Genomic DNA, 21,597 nt, shown 5'->3' with positions numbered 1-21,597 from the left:
ATATTTTGACATGTCACAGCAGGAAAAGTTCAGGCGTAATTAATGAATTAATGATGGCTGAATTCCATTTAGTGGTTTGCAGTTTCATGGTGCTGGTGTGGCGTTTGCCTCACTGCCACAGAGCTGTCGATGATATTAGGTAACGCCTTACTTATTTTTATGACAGAGCAAAATGCTGTGAAAAAGGCCTGACAGACAAAGATGTTCATGCAGATTCTGCCAGAAGTCAGAGATTTCATTTGTTCCCTTAAAGGATGATGAGCTCAGGTACACACATGCAAATAAAGCCCTGTACTTTAGAAGTGAAGTCTAGTTTCATTGTCATTGTCCATTCAGTCACGTCGTCTATTAGACGACATAATGACGATATTTGTGATGTTTGGCTCAGCCTATCAGCGAAGCAGGAAGAGCGCGGAGATGGAACCAGGAAAAGTCTCAGTGCTTTAACCGTTGCTGTTGGTGATTATGACACTGCTGGGCATTAATCTAGCGAAAGCGACCGGGATCTTGACTGTCGTGGTTGTTCTCATTGCAGCGGTTTTGAATTATTTCGAAGACCCTGATCCGGTTCAATACAGCAGGTAACGAGCATCGGAGGTGTGTGTTGGCTTATCTGCCGGCCGGACCTGACTTAACGTTACTCAGGTTAACTTAGCTGCTACACCAGATGCATATAAGTGAGCAAAATGCGAATATAATTAATGTTTAATGTCAGCTGTAATGGTCCCAGACCCGCGGACCACCAGTGTAAATGTCTTCCGTGCGTCTTCTTGCGTAAGTTAATGAAGGGCGAACAGTCCAACCAAACCCCTTTAAGAAATCTGTCAATTTAACGATACGTTTTTTTTTTGGTTTTTTTTTTTAATGGAAAACGTAACGTTATTCACCATTAATTATGCATGTGAAAACATGCCAAAAACCAGTGCTTGCGCCGCATGTTTGAACTCTTGCACATATTGCCTACCTGGAACACACCTTTGTTTGATTGTACGTTATCTGAACTGTTTGTGGCTCACAGCATGGCCGACAGCATGAAGGCTCTGGAGGAAAACTTCCGGCAGCAGAATAAAAGCTGTTTCATCCTCGGTGCTTCCGGAGAAACGGGCAAGGTGCTGCTTCAAGAGCTGCTGGAGCGCAACATCTTCTCCAAGATCACTCTCATCGGACGGAGACAGCTCACCTTCGAGGACAAAGCATATGAAAACCTGGTTAGTGGGCCGGTTCTCTTGTCTGCTGACTCACCTGAGATCCACCATGTGGAGACTGACATTTTGTTTGACTGTTTTCTGCGTGTCCAGGTACAAGAGGTGGTGGACTTTGAGAAGCTTGACGATCACGCCGCTGCCTTTCAGGGCCATGATGTTGGCTACTGCTGCCTGGGAACGACCCGGGCCAAAGCAGGGACTGTAAGCTAACCTTAATAAATCCAATGTGGGTGAATTAATCAAGATTTTACTGTTGCAAAACCACTAACATACAATATATCTAATGGGATTAGATAGTGTTGCTTGTTAGTAGCAATTTCTTCGCCGTGTGCCAACATTTCCAGTAAAGCCAAAGAGATAATAATCAATAATAAACATAATTTTCTTGATTGCTTTTCTAATGCTAATTGCTGTCATCCCTCTCTTTTATTTCAGGAAGGATTCATCCGTGTTGATCATGACTACGTCCTGAAATCAGCAGAGCTCGCCAAGTCAGGAGGCTGCACACAGTTCCACCTGGTCACCTCCAGAGGAGCCAATAAAAACAGCAACTTCCTCTACCTGAAAGTCAAGGTGGTTTATTTCCTCTCTCTAATGCACATCACAAGCTGAGTCTTCCCTGCGTGTGTCATCAGTCACTGAAGGATCAACATGACACTGATTTTCTTCCAGGGACAAGTGGAAGCAGATGTTGAGGCGCTGGGTTTCGACAGATATGCCATTTACAGGCCGGGGTGAGTGATCTTATGTACTACAGTCATGAATGCATCATGCACAGAGGTATCGTGTAACAGCTGAGAATGACATCCTGTCAGCTGGGCCAACACCAAATGTGAACATTATCTCAACCCGCCACAGGAAATGCCCCAAAACACACTGGATTGTGGGAATGTGGAGATGGATTATGGCATCTGATAGCTGCTGTTAGTGTACACTGCAGAGGAAAGCCGAGCAGAACAAAACGTAATACTTCACTAATCATTCAGGGACTGTGATCGAGCTTGTGATGGACTCCTCTCCTGCTAATAATTTGCCAGTTTGACAGGTTACCAAAACTCCATCCGGTGTGACACCATGTACCTTTTTACAGGTTCGATATGAAGCATTCAGTGCCACTAGATGTTAGACCAGCGGCAACATTTCAGACCAGAACAACCAGAAACAGCCGTTATATCTCCACCAGACTCCATTGACAGAAACGCTAATTTTACCTCGCAGGTCATCGTAAAACACACTTGATTCAAACTGGACAGAAACAAAGTAAAACTCCCCCAAACCATCTTGGTTTATCTTTCCACTGTTCCAACAATCACCAGCTCAAGTTTGGTCGAATTAAAAACTTGATTCACCAGTTAGACGTAGAAATATTCTGTGGCTTTGCTCAGTGTTATGCGAGGGCGACGAGGTGGAGCAGGGGGAGTCTTTGCTTGCCCACAGATGCCTGCTGAGCTCCGGGGAGCTCTGGAGGAGGGAGCTGGGATTGGAGCCACAGCTTCTGGAGGAGTAAAGCCCCAAGTAACACAAGATTCTGCTCCAATTCTGACCTGTTTACTGGCTGCAGGAGAGCTCAGAGTTTGTTTCTAAACTTTTGGGATTAAAAAGTGGATTTATCTTCACGCTTTTCTGCAGCCGCGAGCCCCGAAGAGCAGACCTCCACCGTCGGCTGTTATAGTGTCCTGTAATTAGTCTGTCTTTGTCCATGTTTTGGACTGGAGGGGAAAGGAGAGCGAAGAAAGGAGGGAAATAACAGGAAGAGATCAGAGGCTGAACACAAACAACACTTGCTAGCTTGCAGCTAATGTTCAGTTTGTCTCTTTATAAACACAGGGAGGACCAACGACATCTTTACATCGCCATTAGCTGTTTCCTGCTACGTTAACGTAATGGAAAATGAAAAGTCATGGATGGGTCATAAAGGTGTAATGAGAAATTTCAACATACCAAATAGAAAATTATGACAAAGTCAGCTTTGTCACTGCAGTGCAGACCAAAGAAAACATGATCCTTTCACATGATACAGCAGCTAACGAACATCGGAGGTGTGTGTTGGCTTATCTGCCGGCCGGACCTGACTTAACGTTACTCAGGTTAACTTAGCTGCTACACCAGATGCATGTAAGTGAGCAAAATGCGAATATAATTAATATCAGCTGTAATGGTCCCAGACCCGCGGACCACCAGTGTAAATGTCTTCCGTGCGTCCTCTTGCGTAAGTTAATGAAAGGGCGAACAGTCCAACCAAACCCCTTTACGAAATCTGTCAATTTAACAATACGTTTTTTTTAAAATGGAAAACGTAACGTTACTCAGCATTAATTATGCATGTGAAAACATGCCAAAAACCAGTGCTTGCGCCGCATGTTTGAACTCTTGCACACATTGCCTATCTGGAACACACCTTTGTTTGATTGTACGTTATCTGAACTGTTTGTGGCTCACAGCATGGCCGACAGCATGAAGGCTCTGGAGGAAAACTTCCGGCAGCAGAATAAAAGCTGTTTCATCCTCGGTGCTTCCGGAGAAACGGGCAAGGTGCTGCTTCAAGAGCTGCTGGAGCGCAACATCTTCTCCAAGATCACTCTCATCGGTGCAGTGCAGACCAAAGAAAACATGATCCGTTCACATGATAGAAAACCTTGATTGCATTTAATCGTTCACCTACAGAAGTATTTCGTATTGAGAATCGGTGGAGAAAGAGAAGTCATGTCCCGTCTCTTACAGGAAGCGGTTGTTCACTGAATAACCCGATCCAGCCCGGTACAGTCACTAAGCCATCAGCACCTTTGTGTTTTCCCCTGCAGGGCTTTGTTGGTCGAGCGGCAGGAGAGTCGGACAGGCGAGTGGATTGCCAGGAAGTTCTTCAGGGCCTTGTCTGCTGTGACTTCGTCCATGGCCATCGAAATCCAAGCAATGGGAAAAGCGATGGTGTCAAACACGCTGCTCCAACCCGAGCAGAAGACCGAGATCCTGGAGAACAAAGCCATCAACAGCCTGGGAAGCAGTGCAGGGAAGTGAGAGAGAGCAGGAAATACGCCGAGGTGAGAAAAATGTCTCATCTAGTTTCCATAACAAAGCTGTTCTTCAGATTGCAGGTTGGTCAGCGTTTTAAAATTCTTGCCATAAACTCAGATTAAAGTTTGTTAAAATAACCACTCGTGATCCAGATTCATGTGTTCTCGTGACTGTGGCGAAGATCATGAATTTCACCGTGGCCTTCTGCGTGACCATTTCCTTTTCTCCCTTCAGGTGATTCCTGCAGCTACAGAGACGACGCCACTCTGCAAATACTCATCACGCCATCATCTTTCTTGCTTATGTGAGAGTCCTTCTGTTGAGGGTCTGCTGGATTATTCATGGAGAAAAATCACGTGACGCAATCAGAATGTTTCATCTCCAAGTTGTGTTTGGCTTTACTTTCTTTGGTCTTGAATCGTGTGTATGTGTAATGAATGTAATATCTTCATCAGGGAGCTCTCGCCAGCCTTTTTAATGTTCACCATTTGTGCCCTGAGGCGCTGCACTGAATAACTGCCTTAACGTCATTTTAAAGGTTATTCTACACAAAATGAAATATTGGATGTTTTCAACCTATTTTCATTAAATTATTATAAATATTTAAATGTGTGTGTTTGGTTTAGGGAAATGTTTCCATAATTACTACTGCATCAAAATTAATATCTGCTCTATATATCTGTGCCATATAGTACATCTGTGTCGTATATATTGCATGTACTGTATATATACATGATATCTATGCTCTGCTATATTACAGGTAACATACAGGAGGGTATTTATTTAATTTAATAAAGTTTCATCTTATTTGCTCATTTTTGATTTAACATCATCTGTAACATGCAGATACAGTGCCATCGACTGAGGATATGAATTTCTATTTTGACAGTAATTCCAATAATAGAACAATTTTGAATAATCTTTATTGATCTTTAATTTTGTCGACATGTTTCTGAAGCTCTGGTAGTCGTACAAGTTACCAGTTGAAGGTCTGTCAGACTGATTTATTTTGATGAACAGTGATGATGAATCTTATTGTATGTTGTTTTTTTTTCTGAGTCATTTGTTTTCTTTTTAAAAGACAAAAATCATCTTGGAACCAAATAAAACTGCATGTGCTGGCGAAGTCAAATAGATGAAGGGAAGGTGCACGAACCAGAGCGTCACTACAGAATAACATACTATCAACTGGTACTAAATTATAAAAATTAAGGTTTTTGTCTGTTTCCATTCCTGCTTTTACTTCTGTGTCTTGATTGTCTCCTATTTGATTTTCAGAATCTTGTGTTTGAAATATTCAAATAAACTTGCCTTTGCTCTACTTGATGTAGCAGCGCCCCCCTGTGACTAAATGTGGTTCCATTCATTTCACTCTGAAGGCCTGTGCGATGATCTGGACTTCAGAGAACCGTTTTAAGGTTTTATTTTACCCTCACAAAAACGAAATGCCTTTAACTGTCAGCAGGTCAGCTTCATGGTGACACTTTCTGTAGGATCTGCATCGGTGGCTCTGTGAAAACATGCTTTTTGTGGCAATATTTTGCATTTGCAAAGGACGACGCTCATCTCTGATGGACCTCTTAGACGGCAGATATTTTGACATGTCACAGCAGGAAAAGTTCAGGCGTAATTAATGAATTAATGATGGCTGAATCCCATTTAGTGGTTTGTAGTTTCATGGTGCTGGTGTGGCGTTTGCCTCACTGCCACAGAGCTGTCGATGATATTAGGTAACGCCTTACTTATTTTTATGACACAGCAAAATGCTGTGAAAAAGGCCTGACAGACAAAGATGTTCATGCAGATTCTGCCAGAAGTCAGAGATTTCATTTGTTCCCTTAAAGGATGATGAGCTCAGGTACACACATGCAAATAAAGCCCTGTACTTTAGAAGTGAAGTCTAGTTTTATTGTCAGATGCTAAATATAAAAACATTTGTCCTGACGTGTCGGCAGCTTCCTTCAGCTTTTCATCAAAACACAGAAACAAACATAATCTAACTCCCAAGAGGAGACGCTGAGCAGGAGAGTTGAGCTCAAGCTCACATTATTTGGGGAAAAACACACAGCGTCCTCTTCCTCCTGCAGCTCTGGGTGCTGCCATCTTGGCCATGAAGCAATTAGTCTAAAATGAGGAGCAGCCGAGTCCATCTGCTCGTCATTGCTGAGAGTTTTTAAATACTGGTCTGTTCCCACAGGACGGCTGTAGCCTGGTTCACTGGGTGTGTGGTTTTGGGTATGGTGCTGCGGAAAAAAGCCTAACAATGCATCCCATGGATTATTTTAGGTAAACTGTCCTGGTCAACAGGCTGCAGGTGTCACTTGATTCGAATGGTCGTCTAAACATACTTTGGAAACCTGTGATCTTTCCTCTGCAGGCTGTTTGTGTTTTGTCTTTGGCTGCTGGACCGTGGCGTAAATTGCGAGAATGTGCAGAAAGGTATTGAAAAGTGCAAAAGTTTATGCACTTCATTGTTTGCTTGTTGTTTAGAAAATCCTGTACAGTATCTGTCAATGTGTTTTGTCTCAATAGATTATGTCCTACGAGTCCAGGCAGGACAGGTCCCAGCTGGAGTCCTCAGTGACAACAGGGATTATAAAAGATGGAGTGAACCACCAATTTTCAGAGTCCCTGCAGCTGGTTACAAGACGAGTGGCAGAATTAACCCGGCTCGAGAAGATCAGACCACCGACTCTAAACCATCACATGTTCAAAGCCGTTATCCTGTTAGTCCCAGTACACAAAATAAAAATGTTCCAGTCAACCCTTTAAAACCTGGTTTCGGCTCAGTCGCACGACGACGAAGCTCTGTGGTGTACAACCTCTCTGGAAACAAAGCCTTCCCTTTCCCTGAAGACAAGAAAATCCATCAAAGAAACTCTAATTCTGCATTCTCCACAGGTGCAGTTCAGGTTCCACCCAGCTTCTATCGTACAAGAATGACGCTGACGGGAGGTGTTTCACCTGTTCAGGTGCACAAAGCCTCAGTGGGCTTTGCACCAAACAGAAAGCCTCATGTAGGTGAGTATCAGCCCGCTCACGCTTTCCCCAAGAGCTTTAATCCTGACAGAGCAAACATGCTGCAAAAAGTTTTAAAACCCACAGACAAGAAGACAGACACCATCGTGAGGGGACGGTCTCCTGCCAGCAGCTCAGCAGGACAAGCCGACACACACATGTCTTATCCACTATGGAGTCCCAGGGTGTACAACGGTGATGTGATGTCTGAAGCAAGAGGATACGCCCACACCCGCCGCATCAAGCCTGCTTTGGAAAAGCCACAACACCAAGGTGGTTCTGCTGCAGGTAGGAAGTTCTTGGAATCTGGTTTTCCATCTGTAATCCAGAATCAGGGCGCTGATTCAACAAAAGCAGGGTTTGGTCTTCATCATAACTCCAGAGGAAGCCAGCCCGGCAGCTGGCATCCCCCATCGCCGGATAGAGCACACGTGCCTGTGCAGGGTAAATTCAAGCCTTTTGACAGACTTCCTGCTCATGATGGTCTCCCTGATCACAACCGCTCAGACCATGAAACGGCTCCGACTCAGACATCTGCAGGGACGACCCCTCCTCCTAGTCTGAACTCCACAGGTATCACTTCATCAGCTGCTCCTTCAGGTACTGGAGAGTTGAGCACCGAGTTGGCTTCACCCGTGCAGACAGAGGGCCGAGATGTGGAGCTTGAACCTCAACCATCAGACCGTGAGGGCCAGTCTGAAACGTCAGCAGTTGGACCTTTTCTGGAACAAAACAAGCCAGTCACAGCTTCTCCTCCAACGCTAGAACCAGCAGAGGAGGACGGAAACAGTGAAAAGGTGTTTCAAGTCCTCGAAGAGGATCAGGCTGAAGTTTAACTGGACCTGAGAGATGCTGCGTTGGGAAACATCAGTATTGGTGGCAACACCAGCAGGAGGCACACCTGGGTGGTTAAACAGGTGCATTAACAACTCATCTGTATTACTTTAAGATGTGATACCACCCAGATTTTTAAAAAGAAAGGGTCTGAATATGAATAAATAACACTAATAACTTACTTTATTTTCTCTTTTGTCTTTATAGACTGACTTTTGCATAAATCATTCAACATTTACTGTGAATATACACTAAGTTCTCATATCTCAACATTGTGATAAAGCTGATAAAAGTAGTCCTGGTTTTGTGTTTTTCAGTGTTGGAAGAAGTATTGACATTTTATTTAAATAAGAGTAACAAAGTAACAATACCACACTGTGAAAATATACTGCAAGTAAAAGTTCTGCATTCAAAACCTTAAGTAAAACTGAGGACAATGTACTTAAAGTATCAAAAGTAAAAGTCCTCGATAAGCAGGAAAATGGTCTTTTTCAGTGTTTTAGTTTTATACAAGTTTATTTATTTAGAAACTCGTGAAAAATGTGTGCGTTGCATTTCAAAGCTGTGGATCATCAGTGCATTGCATCATACTCTATAAGATCATATTTTAGGAGCCCTGCTGTCCTGTGAAAACCACCTTTGAAAAAACATTTGAGATGCGTAGTTTTCTTTGTATGACAAGTTGTATTCTGACAAGGAACTAACATGAAAGCTGTCAGACGAATGTAGTAAAAAGAGATTTGCCATAACTCTGACGTATCAGCACCATTTTTTCAATGCTATAACATGTGAGCAAACCGTTACCTATTCAACATGCATGTCCAGTTCACACTGAGCAACATTAGCAGTCACTCAGAGTAGTTTTTCTTGTCTCATGATGAATGTTAGTCCATTCACTCTCCCTCGACCTTTATGACAGATTGTGACTCACAACAGTTTATGTAGATCTGCAACCAACTGTGAATAATTTTATATGCATTTCCCCAAAAATCAGACTGATTCAAGCATTACCATTTATTAGGAGGCTGATCAAAAGCATCAAAAACAACTAGCAACAAGTATTTGAGTGCCTTGAAAACAAGAAAAATGCATTTCAATTCACACTGAATTTTATTTTTACTTCCTGTTTACAAGCAGCCATCTCAGATTATAATGTGCTGCATTGTGTCTTTATCAAAGTGTTCCTGTGCCAGCAGCAATGAGCAGTATGATAGCACCTGTGTGGCCTACTTCTGCCTCCCTTTGTCTCAGGTTTTACCTGATTTCGGGCCCCTCCCCCCTCACTTAAAAAAAAAACAGTGAGAACAGTAGAAGATAACTGTAGACAGAAACTGCCATGAAATAACACATAATAAATACTGAATCACAATTGTACTGCTTGGACAGCAAGATGTGTGAAATCAGCAGTGTTCGTGTGGCAGTACACGAGCGTTTCATAAATTTAACTTTGGCGACATCTTGTGGTTTAAGCTGGAAGTGCCTCTTCTGGTTCGGCCCTTCTTACGTCACTAAACGTCACCAGGAAGTACACGGAAACCAAGGCGACATCATGGCAGAATACAGAGACCCACGTGAGTGTAGTAAATAGTAAATTAAAACCCAAAAACTAAAGTTATTGAGAAAGCAGGCGCTTGATTTAGCTAACGATGGTTTGTACTGCGTGAATAACTGATGAACTGCGTCTTTATTTGCGTTGCACGACGCGTTAGCAGCCTGTCGCTCAGCTGTAACGGTTGAACCGCTAAAGCTAATTCAAAGTAATTAGCTCACTTATGCTAACAGCGTCTTACCTGCAGCCGTAATGACCTTCTGTTTTGACAGACTGTGATGGAGCTGCTGAGGAGATGCCCGAGCTCTCTGACGGTGATGATGACGGAGACGAAGAGCAGTGGCAGTGGATGGAGGAGGACGGTCAGCAAGCCAGCGTTACCTGTCTGTTCTGCGACAGGTGAGATGACTTTTTATACGACAGTAGATTAAAAACTATTTCTAATGCTGTTGTTAACGTCCCTGGAGGTTAGAGGATGCTTGCTTGCAGCCAAAATGTGTGCATGTTATCTAAAATAAGTGTTTTGTGCAGAATTAATAGTGGATAATTAAATGCAATAGTGAGCATTCCCACTAAAATCTTGACTCAAAATGGTCAAAATGGTCACAGTATGATTTGTTTTCATGTCGTTTCTGCGCAGCCAAAACCAGGTCAAACCAGGTGTGTCCTTACTGCAGAGGACTGTGACACACAGTGATTGGAAATCCAAATTTACGAACCACAATCACTGTAGATCTGTGCAAGGAACCAGTAAATCTGTTATGTCTGTAATGTTTTCGACCTTTTAATGAACCAGATTTGCCTGCCTGTGTGTTTCTGTGCTGCAGGTTGCTGAGCTCTGTGCCTGCCACCCTGCAGCACTGCACAGCTGAGCACCAGATCAACCTGGTGGACCTGATAAGACGACACAGTGAGTAGACGCTGACGCTGTCTGAGGCACTGAAGAACCAGAGGATTGTTCAGTGCAGTGCTTAACCTTCTTTTCCTCCTCTTCAGATTTAGATGACTACGGTTACATAAAGATGATCAACTTCATACGGTCAACGGTAAGTGCTGCCTGCGATGAGATCTGATTTAAGGTGTTCGTACTCTTTACATGCTCTGTGTTGTTGAATGTTTTCTTTGTACTTTGTGTTCAAGGAGCGTTGTTAATCCAAGGAAGCATCTGCTGAAAGAATAGATGGATTTTCTTTCTAAACAAATCTGTGTTGACAGAAATGCGATGCGTCCAGTCTGACGGGGCTGCCAGACGCTCCCTCGCCCTGGGAGAGCGAAGACTTCCTGCGACCAGTCCTGCAGGACGACCCCCTGCTGCAGACAGGTGCAGCAGCAACACCTTTCAGTTCCATTACATGGATCTTAGTTCTGAGGAGTTTCAGTCTCATCAGATGTGTCTGTTTCTAGATGTTGAAAACAGAAATTCACACGCTCACGTTTAGCATGCTGGTGCTCGTTATCAGTCTGTCCTGGATCTCAGCTCTGGTCCGGTTAGATTTTGAGTTGCAGATAAGGATGCACACGTTTTGACTGGCTCTCCTGGATTCATTCACGGTGTTGCACTCAATTTTACATTTAAGAAGTAACAAAGGTCGTTCGGATTGTCGGTTGTAGGAAGTAGAGTGTGTGTCAAGGAAGGGGTTTCAGATGCGGTTTAATGATCCAACAAGCTCTTTGTTTGAAGTGTACTGATGCCTTCCAGCTCCATGTGCTCCTGATGACATTTATCAGAGGACGTGTCACGTTAGCTGATTGTCCTTAAGCTGCAGTTTTTTACTCTCAGACATGATTAGTGGACCCTCACATAATGTTTAATCCAACCTCGTTCCAAAGAAGTTGAGATGTGCAGCGCATTTAAAATACAACAGAGAACATGTCGTGCATACATACAAAAAAAACCCAAAAACAAATAAACACAAACCAAAAAATCAGCAAACATTAGAACAAATAGTTCAGATTCAGGAGACAAAGTCTGTGTCAACCTGTTTTGAGTCGTCACACTCAGCCTACATGTTTCACTCCTCTGTTTGTCGTCCCCTCTGTGCTTCTGGCAGACCCCGAGGAGCTCTGTGGCAGCGAGGGGTCGAGCCTGTCGACATGCCGGTCATCTGGGACCGAGTCCCATGATGCACTGCTGCACAGGGCACAGGCAGCTGAGGACAGAGCCCGTCGCTCAGAGGAGGCGCTGGCCAGAGCCATGGATGACCTGCACAAACTCAAGTCAGTGATGTTTCTGCATTGCCACATGTTTTTAGAACCACGAGGTGTGATAAGGTTGTCCTGTTAGATTATTTCTTGTCAATCTTCGGTAGATTTTTTCTTTTCTTGTATTTGAGAGCTTGCAGTGTACTCAGTGTGCTGCTGTGCTTCTGCACTACCCTCCTGACACCAGCAGGGGGACACAGTGAACCCAGTATTGCAGAAACAAGTTGAGTACCTTGTGGAAGAAGTTTGGAGGAAAGGGAAAGATAAAAAAGGGAAAGGAAAATTCCACTGCAGCATGGAGGTTAAAGTGAGGAGGGGGGCAGGAAGGGGGGCAATAAGGGAAAATTACAGAAAGAGGGAGGTTGGGGGCTTGGAAGAGAGTTAGAAAGATGAATGCCTCCCGCTTCGTCCATTTACTGCTACGTCCTGCATGAAGGTTGTGTGTGCTTTCTGTTCTCTGGCCGCCGTCTTTGTCCCATGTCCTGATTTGAGAAGTTAAACGCAGAACAATCCGGTCTTCTTTCAGGCTTCTGGCTCAGGGTTTGGTACTGAACACAGAAACCGGCAAATCCGGTAACCTGGGCACGGTGGCCGAGCTCCGAGAGGACGAGGACGAGGCCTACTTCAGCTCCTACGGCCATTACGGCATCCACGAGGAGATGCTGAAGGTCTGAGTTGTGCAAACACACTCATGCGCACACACAGCACGACACACACACACTGACCAGGCCTGCAGGTCTCGTTACACTCTTGAGAGTCAATCCCGCGGGGGCGCAGCAGCCTCTGCGGAGCGAAAATGGGTTCATCAGCGTACGTCTTGGCTGAAGGATTCTGATGTAGCATGTAAGTGAAAACGATCGTCTTTATGTACACATTGATACTGAGGACAAGACATTTTCTCAAAAGTGACAAATCAGCAATAAGTGCTGAGCCCTCATGTGAGACGCCAGCGTGCACGGCGGAAGCTCGAAACGTGGAAATTAATTTTTACACCGCTCAAGTGCTGAAAGCTCAAAGTGTCAGCAGGCTGGGGGGGTGCTGGGGGGGCGCTGGTGGGGCGGGGGGTGTCAGCTCTGTCTCCTCCCTTCCTGTTCTACTCACCGCAGTGCTTTGACATATTCCTGTCGGCTGTCCTGATTGGTGCTGAGCGCTGTTAAGTTTTGCGTCATGTGTTTGTGCGTCAGGCTGTAAACTCCATCAGAGCCTCGGGGGGGGGGGGACACGTGATCCGGGGGGGCTTTGCAGTAGAATGTGGTCAACTGTTTCACAGGTCGACGTGAAGTGCATCACCTATGACGCACTGAGTGTGTGTGTGTGTGAGTGTGTGTGTCACGTTTGCTGAGTTTCCTCGGTTTGATTGATGTCACTTCCGTTTAGAATGAATCAACCTTTAATTTGTCACTGACGACATCATCCTGATGACTAAAGTAAACCGGCCTCACTTGGCCTCGCTGGACGAACCCACGCAGGGGTTCAATCAGCCTGAGTTTCAGTGGAGACCTTTAGTGTCTGAACTGAGTGTGAAGAGAACAATTTTTCAGACTGCAAGTTTTAATTCTGACCTTCATCTTCAATGGCTGCATTTATCCAAAGCACTTCACACAGTTTTTGCTGCTCGTTCACCCTTTCATGCACACTCTGTCACACCACTGGCAGCGAACTACCACGCAGGGTGCTGGCCTGACAGGAGGAGGCGGGCATCAAACTGCCCACCCTGATGGACCTGCTCTACCTCCTGAGCCACAACCGTCCCATTTCCCACCACGCTGTCTTACCGGACAGATTTTTTCATGTGTTTCTTTAAGACACGACCCCCATGACAACATGAAACCATGATTCTAATGGAGTCTATCTGAAGCTAATGTGAAGCACCAGCAGTGTGAGTTCAGCTCAACATTTCGGTCAGTGTTACGAGGTAAAATTCAACCCAAACGTGTGAACTGTCTGCAGACAAGTTTGACAAATCACACCACCACAAACCCGGAGCAGCACGTGATTTTCAGCTGCTTTGTTGGTCATAAAAATAGCATAAAAATAGCAATTAAGCATTTTCCCCAAATCTTTCAACCCTGAGTCTAAATGCTGTTTGACATTTTGTGCAATATGAAACTCTGGAGTAATTAGAGCTGAAAGATTTATTGATTACAGTAACAGTATTTTGTTATGATGCTCCGTCAGCACGGACTTCTTGCAGCCTTGTGATGTAGCATTAATTTGTGCTTTTCTGGCCTTTAAAGCTGCATCACGGTTAACTGACACCAGTATCGGAGCTTATTTGACTGCTTTAGCTGAGTGCAGTGAACAGTGAGTGACTCTTTGGTCATAACGTTCACAGAACAAATGATTTTCTGATCCAAACCTTTCCTTTGTGTAAATATCTTCCAGGATTTCCAGATTCTGTTCAAACCAAGTATCAAATAAGACTTCCTCAGTCCCGCTGTGCCTCGCACAAATGCATGTTACTGTCCTTTCAATAGATTCTGTAGCTTTTCCTCCAGAGAGGAGGTGCTGGGGTTTGCGGGCAGATTTGATTGGCAGGTTAATTAGCGAGTCCTGACCTGACCCTCCACTAGAAAAATACCAGGGTCCCTCCCAGTTGTGTTAATCCTGTAGGTTTGCTCTGAAATTTCCACGAATCCCCCACAGCTTGTTTTGATCTGCTGTTATCTCACCTGTGTTGAAAAGGTTTTACGTGTCGTGCTCTTGAGATTGTTTTCCCAAGGTGGGTGATAAGGCCGGCGTGGAATTCAGCTTACAGCATAAGGATCCCAATACAGGATGCAAATGATTCATAAACCGTCCCTTAACTCCCAGAAAGCCTGCATTATATTTTAATTTTCACTGCACACGTACACATGTTGTTCTCTTTTCTCTCTTTTTACTCTGTTACTTCAGAAAAGTTGTGTATTCTTTCTCATTTTTGAATATTCTCTCCTCAGGACAAAGTGCGCACAGAGAGCTACCGCGACTTCATGTACCGCAACCCTGAAGTGTTCAGAGACAAGGTGAGCCGGCTGAACAGATGCAGATCCGCGTGCATGCATTAATGTGTGTGTACAGTATGTGCAAGGCAGCTGCTTTAACTGGACTGTTAGCAGAAAAAGATGACTGCATTTTGCAGGAAAGACATTAATAATGTGAAGGCGTCTGATTTAAAACACTGTGGTTTTATTAGCACCTCGAATGTCGACTGCAGAGTGCTGATAACAGACACACGCAATCTACCACCAAACCCATAACAACACCCCCCTCCCCACCAAAAAACCCTCCCAACTTCCCCCCACCCCTCTCTTTTCCATTGCCTTTAGTTGCAGGAAGCAGTGGCCTGTATCATGACCATCCATTATATGGGCGGCTGCTGGTTAGTGCTGGGATGAGGCTGTAGAGGAGGGGGGCAGGCGGCGTTGATGGGAACGTACATTATCCCTGTCAGAGCGACACATTCTGCAGAGAGGGAAGTGTCACCTTCTACAGGAAGTGGTAGATAGAGAACAAAACAGGATATTCTCGTTTCGGTACCGTTAAGATGGAGGGGTGCAGAAAGATGGAGAAAGGAGCGAGGAGTTGTGTCGAGTCAGCAGCGTGTTGGCGACCCTCTGTGAACCCATAAAGCAGCGGGATGCTTACAGGGAAGTTGCTTAAATAGGGACACATAAACACAGTGTTACATATAGATGCGTGTACAGCCGTTGCAGCTGTGCTTCGGTCATTTAACACCAGTCGGAGGCGAAGATGAACAAATTAACTGTAACCTACGGGAACCTGAAATAGAGATGATGAAAAACTCCGTCGACAATAGCAATAGAGTGAAAAAGTTACTCGAGGAACCAGAGGAGTTGGAACAAAGCTCTTCACGCCGATCATGCACACTCCATGAAAGCAGCTAAACGTCACTTTGTAAAAGAAGCTCAGGCAATCCTTAAAAAAACGCATCAATGCAGCGTTACAGTTTGGTCAGAAGCTGTTTTCCGTGATTCTTTAGCTCAAGCTGCTTGTAATCTGCTAACTAACAAACTGGTGCTGACAAAACTTCCCTCCAACGGTAAAACATCAACTGTGGACGCTGTGTGGAGACTCTGATCAGCGACCTTGTTCGCGCTGCGCCACCTAAAGCGGCTTCATTTTGTCCTGATGTAGCTGCCTGAATTCATTTTCAAAGCCATTCACCTTCTCCCCCCCACACCCCTCTCTCTCCCGTCCGGCAGGTGGTGCTCGATGTAGGCTGTGGGACCGGCATACTGTCCATGTTCGCTGCAAGATCTGGGGCCAAGAAGGTCATAGCGGTCGACCAATCAGAAATCATCTACCAGGCCATGGACATAGTCAGGTGAGACACACACACACACAAAACACAAGACACAAAAAAACCAAAACATGTTCTTCAGATACGTAGATGACTCGCAGCGATGAAACGTTCCATTTTCAGCTCAGCAGCCGCTCGTCTTTCAGTCAGCAGCAGATTAGCTCAGTAGCGGTTATGCTAGCTTGGCTAACCCCGTCAATCATGTGACCCTCGCCTTGCACGTCGTGGCAGTCCTTGGAGAGCCGCGAGAGTACATGGGTCCTCTTCCCTCACTGTGCAGCAGAGGATTGTGGGAGTAGAGGTCTGTGTGACCTCCAGGCACCTTTTATTTGTTGCAGCTGGTTGACTTCAATAGAGCTGCTGTCAGCTGCGTGGCCATATTGCACATAATTTACACCTGCGGTCTGACTCATTCACCCCTCGCCTCTTCTCCCCTGCAGCGGCTTCAGTCCGAGGCCTGCAGCCGCGTGCGCTCAGACATGTAGATGACCTCCTGTTGGTACCTTTAAACGCAGTCCTCGGTCCAATTTCAGGTGCTGTGTGTTTCCAGTTTTCCAGCAGCTTGTTCTCCACAGTGTAGTCATTTACCACCAGAGCCTCCACCGTCCCTACGTCTACCTGCAGCCACGTCTTCTATCACACCCCTGCCTCTAAAATGCATTTTTGAGTTAGGGGCCATTATGACTGCTATTATTACCGTTATGTAAGAGAGTGTCGTATAAGCAAAACAACGGGGTTTGCTGAAGGAAAAGGACGTTTTAATTTTACAGCCCACTGACTCGCTGTTGGAGTGTGTGTTGGCATGCAAGCTGCGTCGCAGGTTCGCCAGCGGTGAAGATTCAGCTGAAGAAAGATGTGTAACCTCCCCTATACGCTCACACATGTACGCACACGAACACACACGTACATACTGAAACACACACAGCCTTCAGGGTCTCTTTAAATCTTCTCTTTGCTTCGGTTTTTGATTTTAAAGCTCTTGTTTTTGCATGTGTGTGCATGCGCATGTGGCTGGCCTTTGTGTGTCCGTGACTTCCTCTTGATGTTAATATCAGGATTGTAATTAAAGTGGCTCCTGTTGGTTAGGCAGGAGCATCCATCTCCTGTCTCCACTCTGTCGCCAAAGTTAAAATGAAAAGCTGGATGTGACTTCTTTCCTTCACAGTCACTTCCTTAATGGATAATGTCTAAATACATTTTTAAATGGCTGGAATTGATGGATTATCCAATAGAATGCTTTGAATTGTGACAACAAAGTGGAAAAAACAAAAAAGGTTTTGTAGATGAGTGCAGTTCAACTTTTAGTGGTGATATGAGCTAAAGGTGGACAGATTATCAGACTGTGGGTGTTAATCTCTAATGATTTGACTTGAATGCTTTATCAGCCTGTAACACACACTTTATGAATACATGTTATTCCAGATAACCTGCCAAAAGTTTGAGCTGAAGTTTTTGTCTTTCATCACCCCAAAAACATGATTAAAATAAAAACTTTTTAGCTGTAATTTATTTTATTTTTTCTTTATTTTCATTTTCGTATCAGTTCCTGTTGAAGACATTTACCACTGGTAAATCTTAAAGTTATGGATATAACCCCGGTTCTCTGATTAGAATGAGTGTCTCATTATGGGAACGCCTCCTATGAGACATCATCAGAAACTCAGATGACATTACACCTGCCCTAATTGGCTATTTCCCCGCTAGCTTAGTAGTGCTACTTTTTCCTGCGGTATTGCCACCTGCTGTGAGGTAGCTAACACTGCCTGTTCAGGTAAATATTGCTACTTTCCAAAGTAAAAGTACTGCTACCTTTCACCAAAATTAGCCATAGTGAGAAGAGGAGGAGGAGGACCCTATCCCCGTCTGATGTAGGTGTCACGAGTGCCAGCCAATGAGGGCTGGTGTAATGTCATTTGAGCTTCTGATTGGGTCACGCAGGAGGCGTTCCCATATTGATTCATAAAACGAATGCTGTGAAAGAAAATTACTGCCTTTATTGCTGTTTTGTCCTTACTGTGTAAGTCCTGAAAGAAACAACAACAAAAAGCAAACAAAAAAACAAAACTCCGTTCATGTGTCTCAAAGTGTGTAAGAACACAAACATAAATTATGAGCAAAAAACTCATTTGTATGACCGAGGCGACGATTCACCATCAGAAGACAGCACTTATTTTCAAACACTGGTTTCCTGTGATGAAATGTACAACCTCTCTCCCTTTTCTCTGTCTCTCTCTCTCTCTCTCACACACACACACACACACACACACACACACACACACACACACACACACTCACACAAAGCAGCACAGATACTGACTCTCTCCCCAGAGTCCTGACATTGTCCTCTAAATTACCCCAATAATGAGATTACAGTGTTTCCCTCTTGTGGAAGGTGGAGGGGGTGGGTGGGTGGGGGGGTTATGGGTGAGAGGTGTGGGGGGTGCTGGATTCTGGGAGGAGGTGATAGCAGCAGCAGCAGCAGAGCAGCAGAGAGGGGAGAGACAGTTCAAGATAAGGATCGCTGCCACAGAAATGCACTCTGGGCCGCTGTGAGTAATTGTTCTGTCCTCGGTAACATTAGCTGTCATGATAATGGAATATTCACAGAGATTGATACCCAGACTGGCCGGTCTGAAAGGAAGGATCATTTAAACAGCAGCGCTGATCTTACAGTCCCTACCTGAGCCTGACACCTCTGCAGGTCCACGGTTACAGTTTCTCCCCCTTCCACGCTGAGTACGCAGCTCAGGACAGACTGGAAATACACTGCACTTTGAAAAGAACGTGGGGATTTACTGGTTTTGACAAGTTTCAATAAATGCCCTGAAATGTATGGAAGTCAAATGTCAAATCATGTCACACATCATCAAATAAGTGTGTAATGTGAGAGGCATCACTCCAGTGATGAACCCACAGAGAATCATCGCCCAGCTGCAGCTCTTTTTTAATGTCTTTGAGCTCTTTGTTTTGGTTTTACGGCCCACAGCTCATCATCAAGCTCATTTCTGCTCACATTAGGAAGCTGTTGTCGGCACATATTTGCTTCAGGAGTCGGTGGAGACCAAAGCAGAGCTAAAGCCAATCTCTCGAACCACTGGTTTGTTGGAGGTAGTCATGTTTTAAAGACTCCTGCGTTTCTCACAGGTCCAACCAGCTGGAGGACAAGATCACTCTAATCAAAGGCCGCATAGAAGACATCAGCCTCCCTGTGGAGAAGGTGGACGTCATCATCTCAGAATGGATGGTCAGTGCATGTTCACATAAGCATACTGCAGCCGTTTGATTGTGGGGATGCAGGAGTGCCAGTCAGGTCCAAGCCTTCTCTTCTTAAAGCCTCCTACAATCAGTAAATGAATGAAGTGATTCAGTTCCAGCTCAAACATCTGTTCATTCATATTGATGGCTGAGGATGTGACTCAGTAAGTGTCAGCTGACTAACAAAAGAAGGAAAACGTGGAGGTAACGGAAAAGGGAAACAAATCAGAAGATGTCATCCACTCGTAATCTTCTGTTGTTTTGAGTGAGTATATTGGATCGTGTACATGCACGTGAGGGTTCAGCCGGTCCATGTTTGGCCTCCCAGACCTCATGTGGTTGCTTGATTTAAGGCATTTCTGGCATCACTGGTGAGACTCCAACGACCTCCCCGTCGTTTGCTTTCTGTGACATTGTTGGAGTATGTTGAATTTTCCTGATGCAGTAAGTCAACAATAGCGTCATTCCTCGAATTTGGTCTCAGTAGGCCTCTACAAATACGGCTCAATGAAAACTCATAGCATTGTATGCGTTTAATACACTGAAGATCGTCACTATACAGTAACAGCCGGCTCCTTCATGCTTTGAGAGGCGCTTTCCTTTGCTCACATGTGTGCTGTAAAAATATCTTGAGAGCTTATCGTGGGCTGGCTGTGGCTCAGGGGGTAGAGCGGTCATCTGCTTATCAGAAGGTAGGTGGTTCGATCCCTGGCCTCGGGCAAGATACTGAACCCCAAACTGCCCCGATGCTGTGCCTTTGTGTGAGTGTGTGTGAGTGGTTAAAAGCCTTGTAGTGGACAGGCGGCCTAGCCAAGGGTGAATGCAGACTTGTGTTGTAGAAGCGCTGTATAAGTACAGTTCATTTTCCATTTATCTTCCATCTGATGGTCCTCAAACACATACATGCAAATACCAAAATGTAAATGCTCAACTTTGACTCGGATTGGCCAGCTACCAGCCAATGAGCGTGCAGAGTCCAAGGTGCCAGTAGCAAAGATGCATGTTTTAAACATGGCTTAAACGGGGCTAAACTTGACCATGAGCTCCTCTGAATACCTAACCAGGAACAGCAGTCCTCCTTCGCCTTGACGCCCATTTATCAGGGAGATTCTCCGTGGCGATACAGGCGGGACGGCCAAAGTTGAACGCACCGCTGAAGTCATCCCTAATTCATGAGCATCCCGTATCTGTTCCCCCTCCACCTCCCCCATCCATCGTCGAAACCCCAGGGTCACGAGCAGGGGTCGCCAGCCAGAGCCTTCCCATCCTCTCGCCGGGGAAATTGAAATTCGGTGGTTGACGTGCCGGCGGAGCAGTGAAGGATAGGGCACGTAATCTTTGATGACACCAGCTCAGAGAGCGCTAATAAATCTAAGAATTCTCCAGTCACTTCTCATCACGGCAGCGATGGCAGACATTTCTCAGAGTGGCCAGAACTTCAAAAGCTGCCCTCCAATCTGCCTGTGTAAAATGGAAAAATGACAGTTGTCAGTGAAGTAGACTTTCTGGTCATTGTAAATGGCTTTAGACTGTATTAAACTTTAATGGCCTTGTCTTATAGCCAGGTAGTGTCTTATTACCTGAGAGAGGTTCTGGAGATGTCATGACTCTGCTTTAGCACGTCATATAAATCACAGGTGCTGTGTTTTAAGGTTTTGTTCAAGTCACATATTTTACCTTTTACTGACCTAAGTCTCCTAAATATTTTAGAAAAGGTTAATTTCCTCAAAATACAGTGAGTGTAGGAGGAGGAAACCATGTGGTGATGCAAGATTGATCTATCATGAGTCCACTGAATCTCTAAAATCACCAAACCTTTAATCAGAATGCCTTCATCTAATTTCAAATATGTCATTTAACCCCATATGTTGGTGCTCAGAGGGAATCATGTTTCCCTCTTGTCCACAGAGGTTTTCAGCAGTAGCCGTTCAGTGTAATTACCTTTCGATATAGTCGTCTTCATTGGCAGTGGCACCATTCCCGCGCTGGCTTCACAGGGAACGATGCTTAAATATGATCTGGCATCACTGTTTGTAATTTGCTCTCACTGATATCGGCCTCTGTTGACCCGCTGGTACAGTCGAGTCGTAGCTGTATTAATTTACTGCTAATGCAAACCAAACATTTCCAACTGCTGCTCGCTCACATAAAAAACGCTCAGCTGGCTTTTATTGTGAAGCAGTCGCAGGAAACGCAACGCATTTGTCAGAGAGGCTGGC

At 44.9% G+C, this 21,597-nt stretch overlaps 3 protein-coding genes across 3 annotated transcripts in view; all 3 read left to right on the top strand.

The window, feature by feature from the left end:
• Window positions 1-333: 333 nt before the first annotated feature.
• Window positions 334-5,562, top strand: LOC143322541 (protein HTATIP2-like). Its single transcript, XM_076733797.1, has 7 exons — window positions 334-581; window positions 1,019-1,208; window positions 1,299-1,406; window positions 1,641-1,778; window positions 1,878-1,939; window positions 4,007-4,243; window positions 4,452-5,562. The coding sequence occupies exons 1-6, from the start codon at window positions 466-468 to the stop codon at window positions 4,218-4,220; spliced, it is 828 nt and encodes a 275-aa protein (XP_076589912.1). The 5' UTR covers window positions 334-465; the 3' UTR covers window positions 4,221-4,243; window positions 4,452-5,562.
• Window positions 5,563-6,027: 465 nt separating this feature from the next.
• On the top strand, window positions 6,028-8,071 carry LOC143318333 (uncharacterized). Its single transcript, XM_076726980.1, has 3 exons — window positions 6,028-6,503; window positions 6,595-6,656; window positions 6,750-8,071. The coding sequence occupies exons 1-3, from the start codon at window positions 6,481-6,483 to the stop codon at window positions 8,069-8,071; spliced, it is 1,407 nt and encodes a 468-aa protein (XP_076583095.1). The 5' UTR covers window positions 6,028-6,480.
• A 1,514-nt stretch (window positions 8,072-9,585) lies between these two features.
• The window catches only part of prmt3 (protein arginine methyltransferase 3), a 49,805-nt gene continuing 37,793 nt past the window's right edge, over window positions 9,586-21,597 (top strand). The window contains exons 1-10 of the mRNA XM_076733784.1: window positions 9,586-9,640; window positions 9,891-10,017; window positions 10,446-10,528; window positions 10,615-10,664; window positions 10,834-10,939; window positions 11,670-11,835; window positions 12,347-12,488; window positions 14,760-14,825; window positions 16,026-16,147; window positions 19,268-19,367. Coding sequence (XP_076589899.1) covers window positions 9,619-9,640; window positions 9,891-10,017; window positions 10,446-10,528; window positions 10,615-10,664; window positions 10,834-10,939; window positions 11,670-11,835; window positions 12,347-12,488; window positions 14,760-14,825; window positions 16,026-16,147; window positions 19,268-19,367 — 984 coding nt within the window. The 5' untranslated portion in view covers window positions 9,586-9,618. The remainder of the gene's footprint in view (window positions 9,641-9,890; window positions 10,018-10,445; window positions 10,529-10,614; window positions 10,665-10,833; window positions 10,940-11,669; window positions 11,836-12,346; window positions 12,489-14,759; window positions 14,826-16,025; window positions 16,148-19,267; window positions 19,368-21,597) is intronic.

Source organism: Chaetodon auriga, chromosome 1 (genome assembly GCF_051107435.1).
Source record: "Chaetodon auriga isolate fChaAug3 chromosome 1, fChaAug3.hap1, whole genome shotgun sequence".
Lineage (NCBI taxonomy): Eukaryota > Metazoa > Chordata > Actinopteri > Chaetodontiformes > Chaetodontidae > Chaetodon > Chaetodon auriga.
The sequence above is the reverse complement of the archived record's forward strand: the minus strand, read 5'-3'. Positions and strand labels throughout refer to the sequence as shown.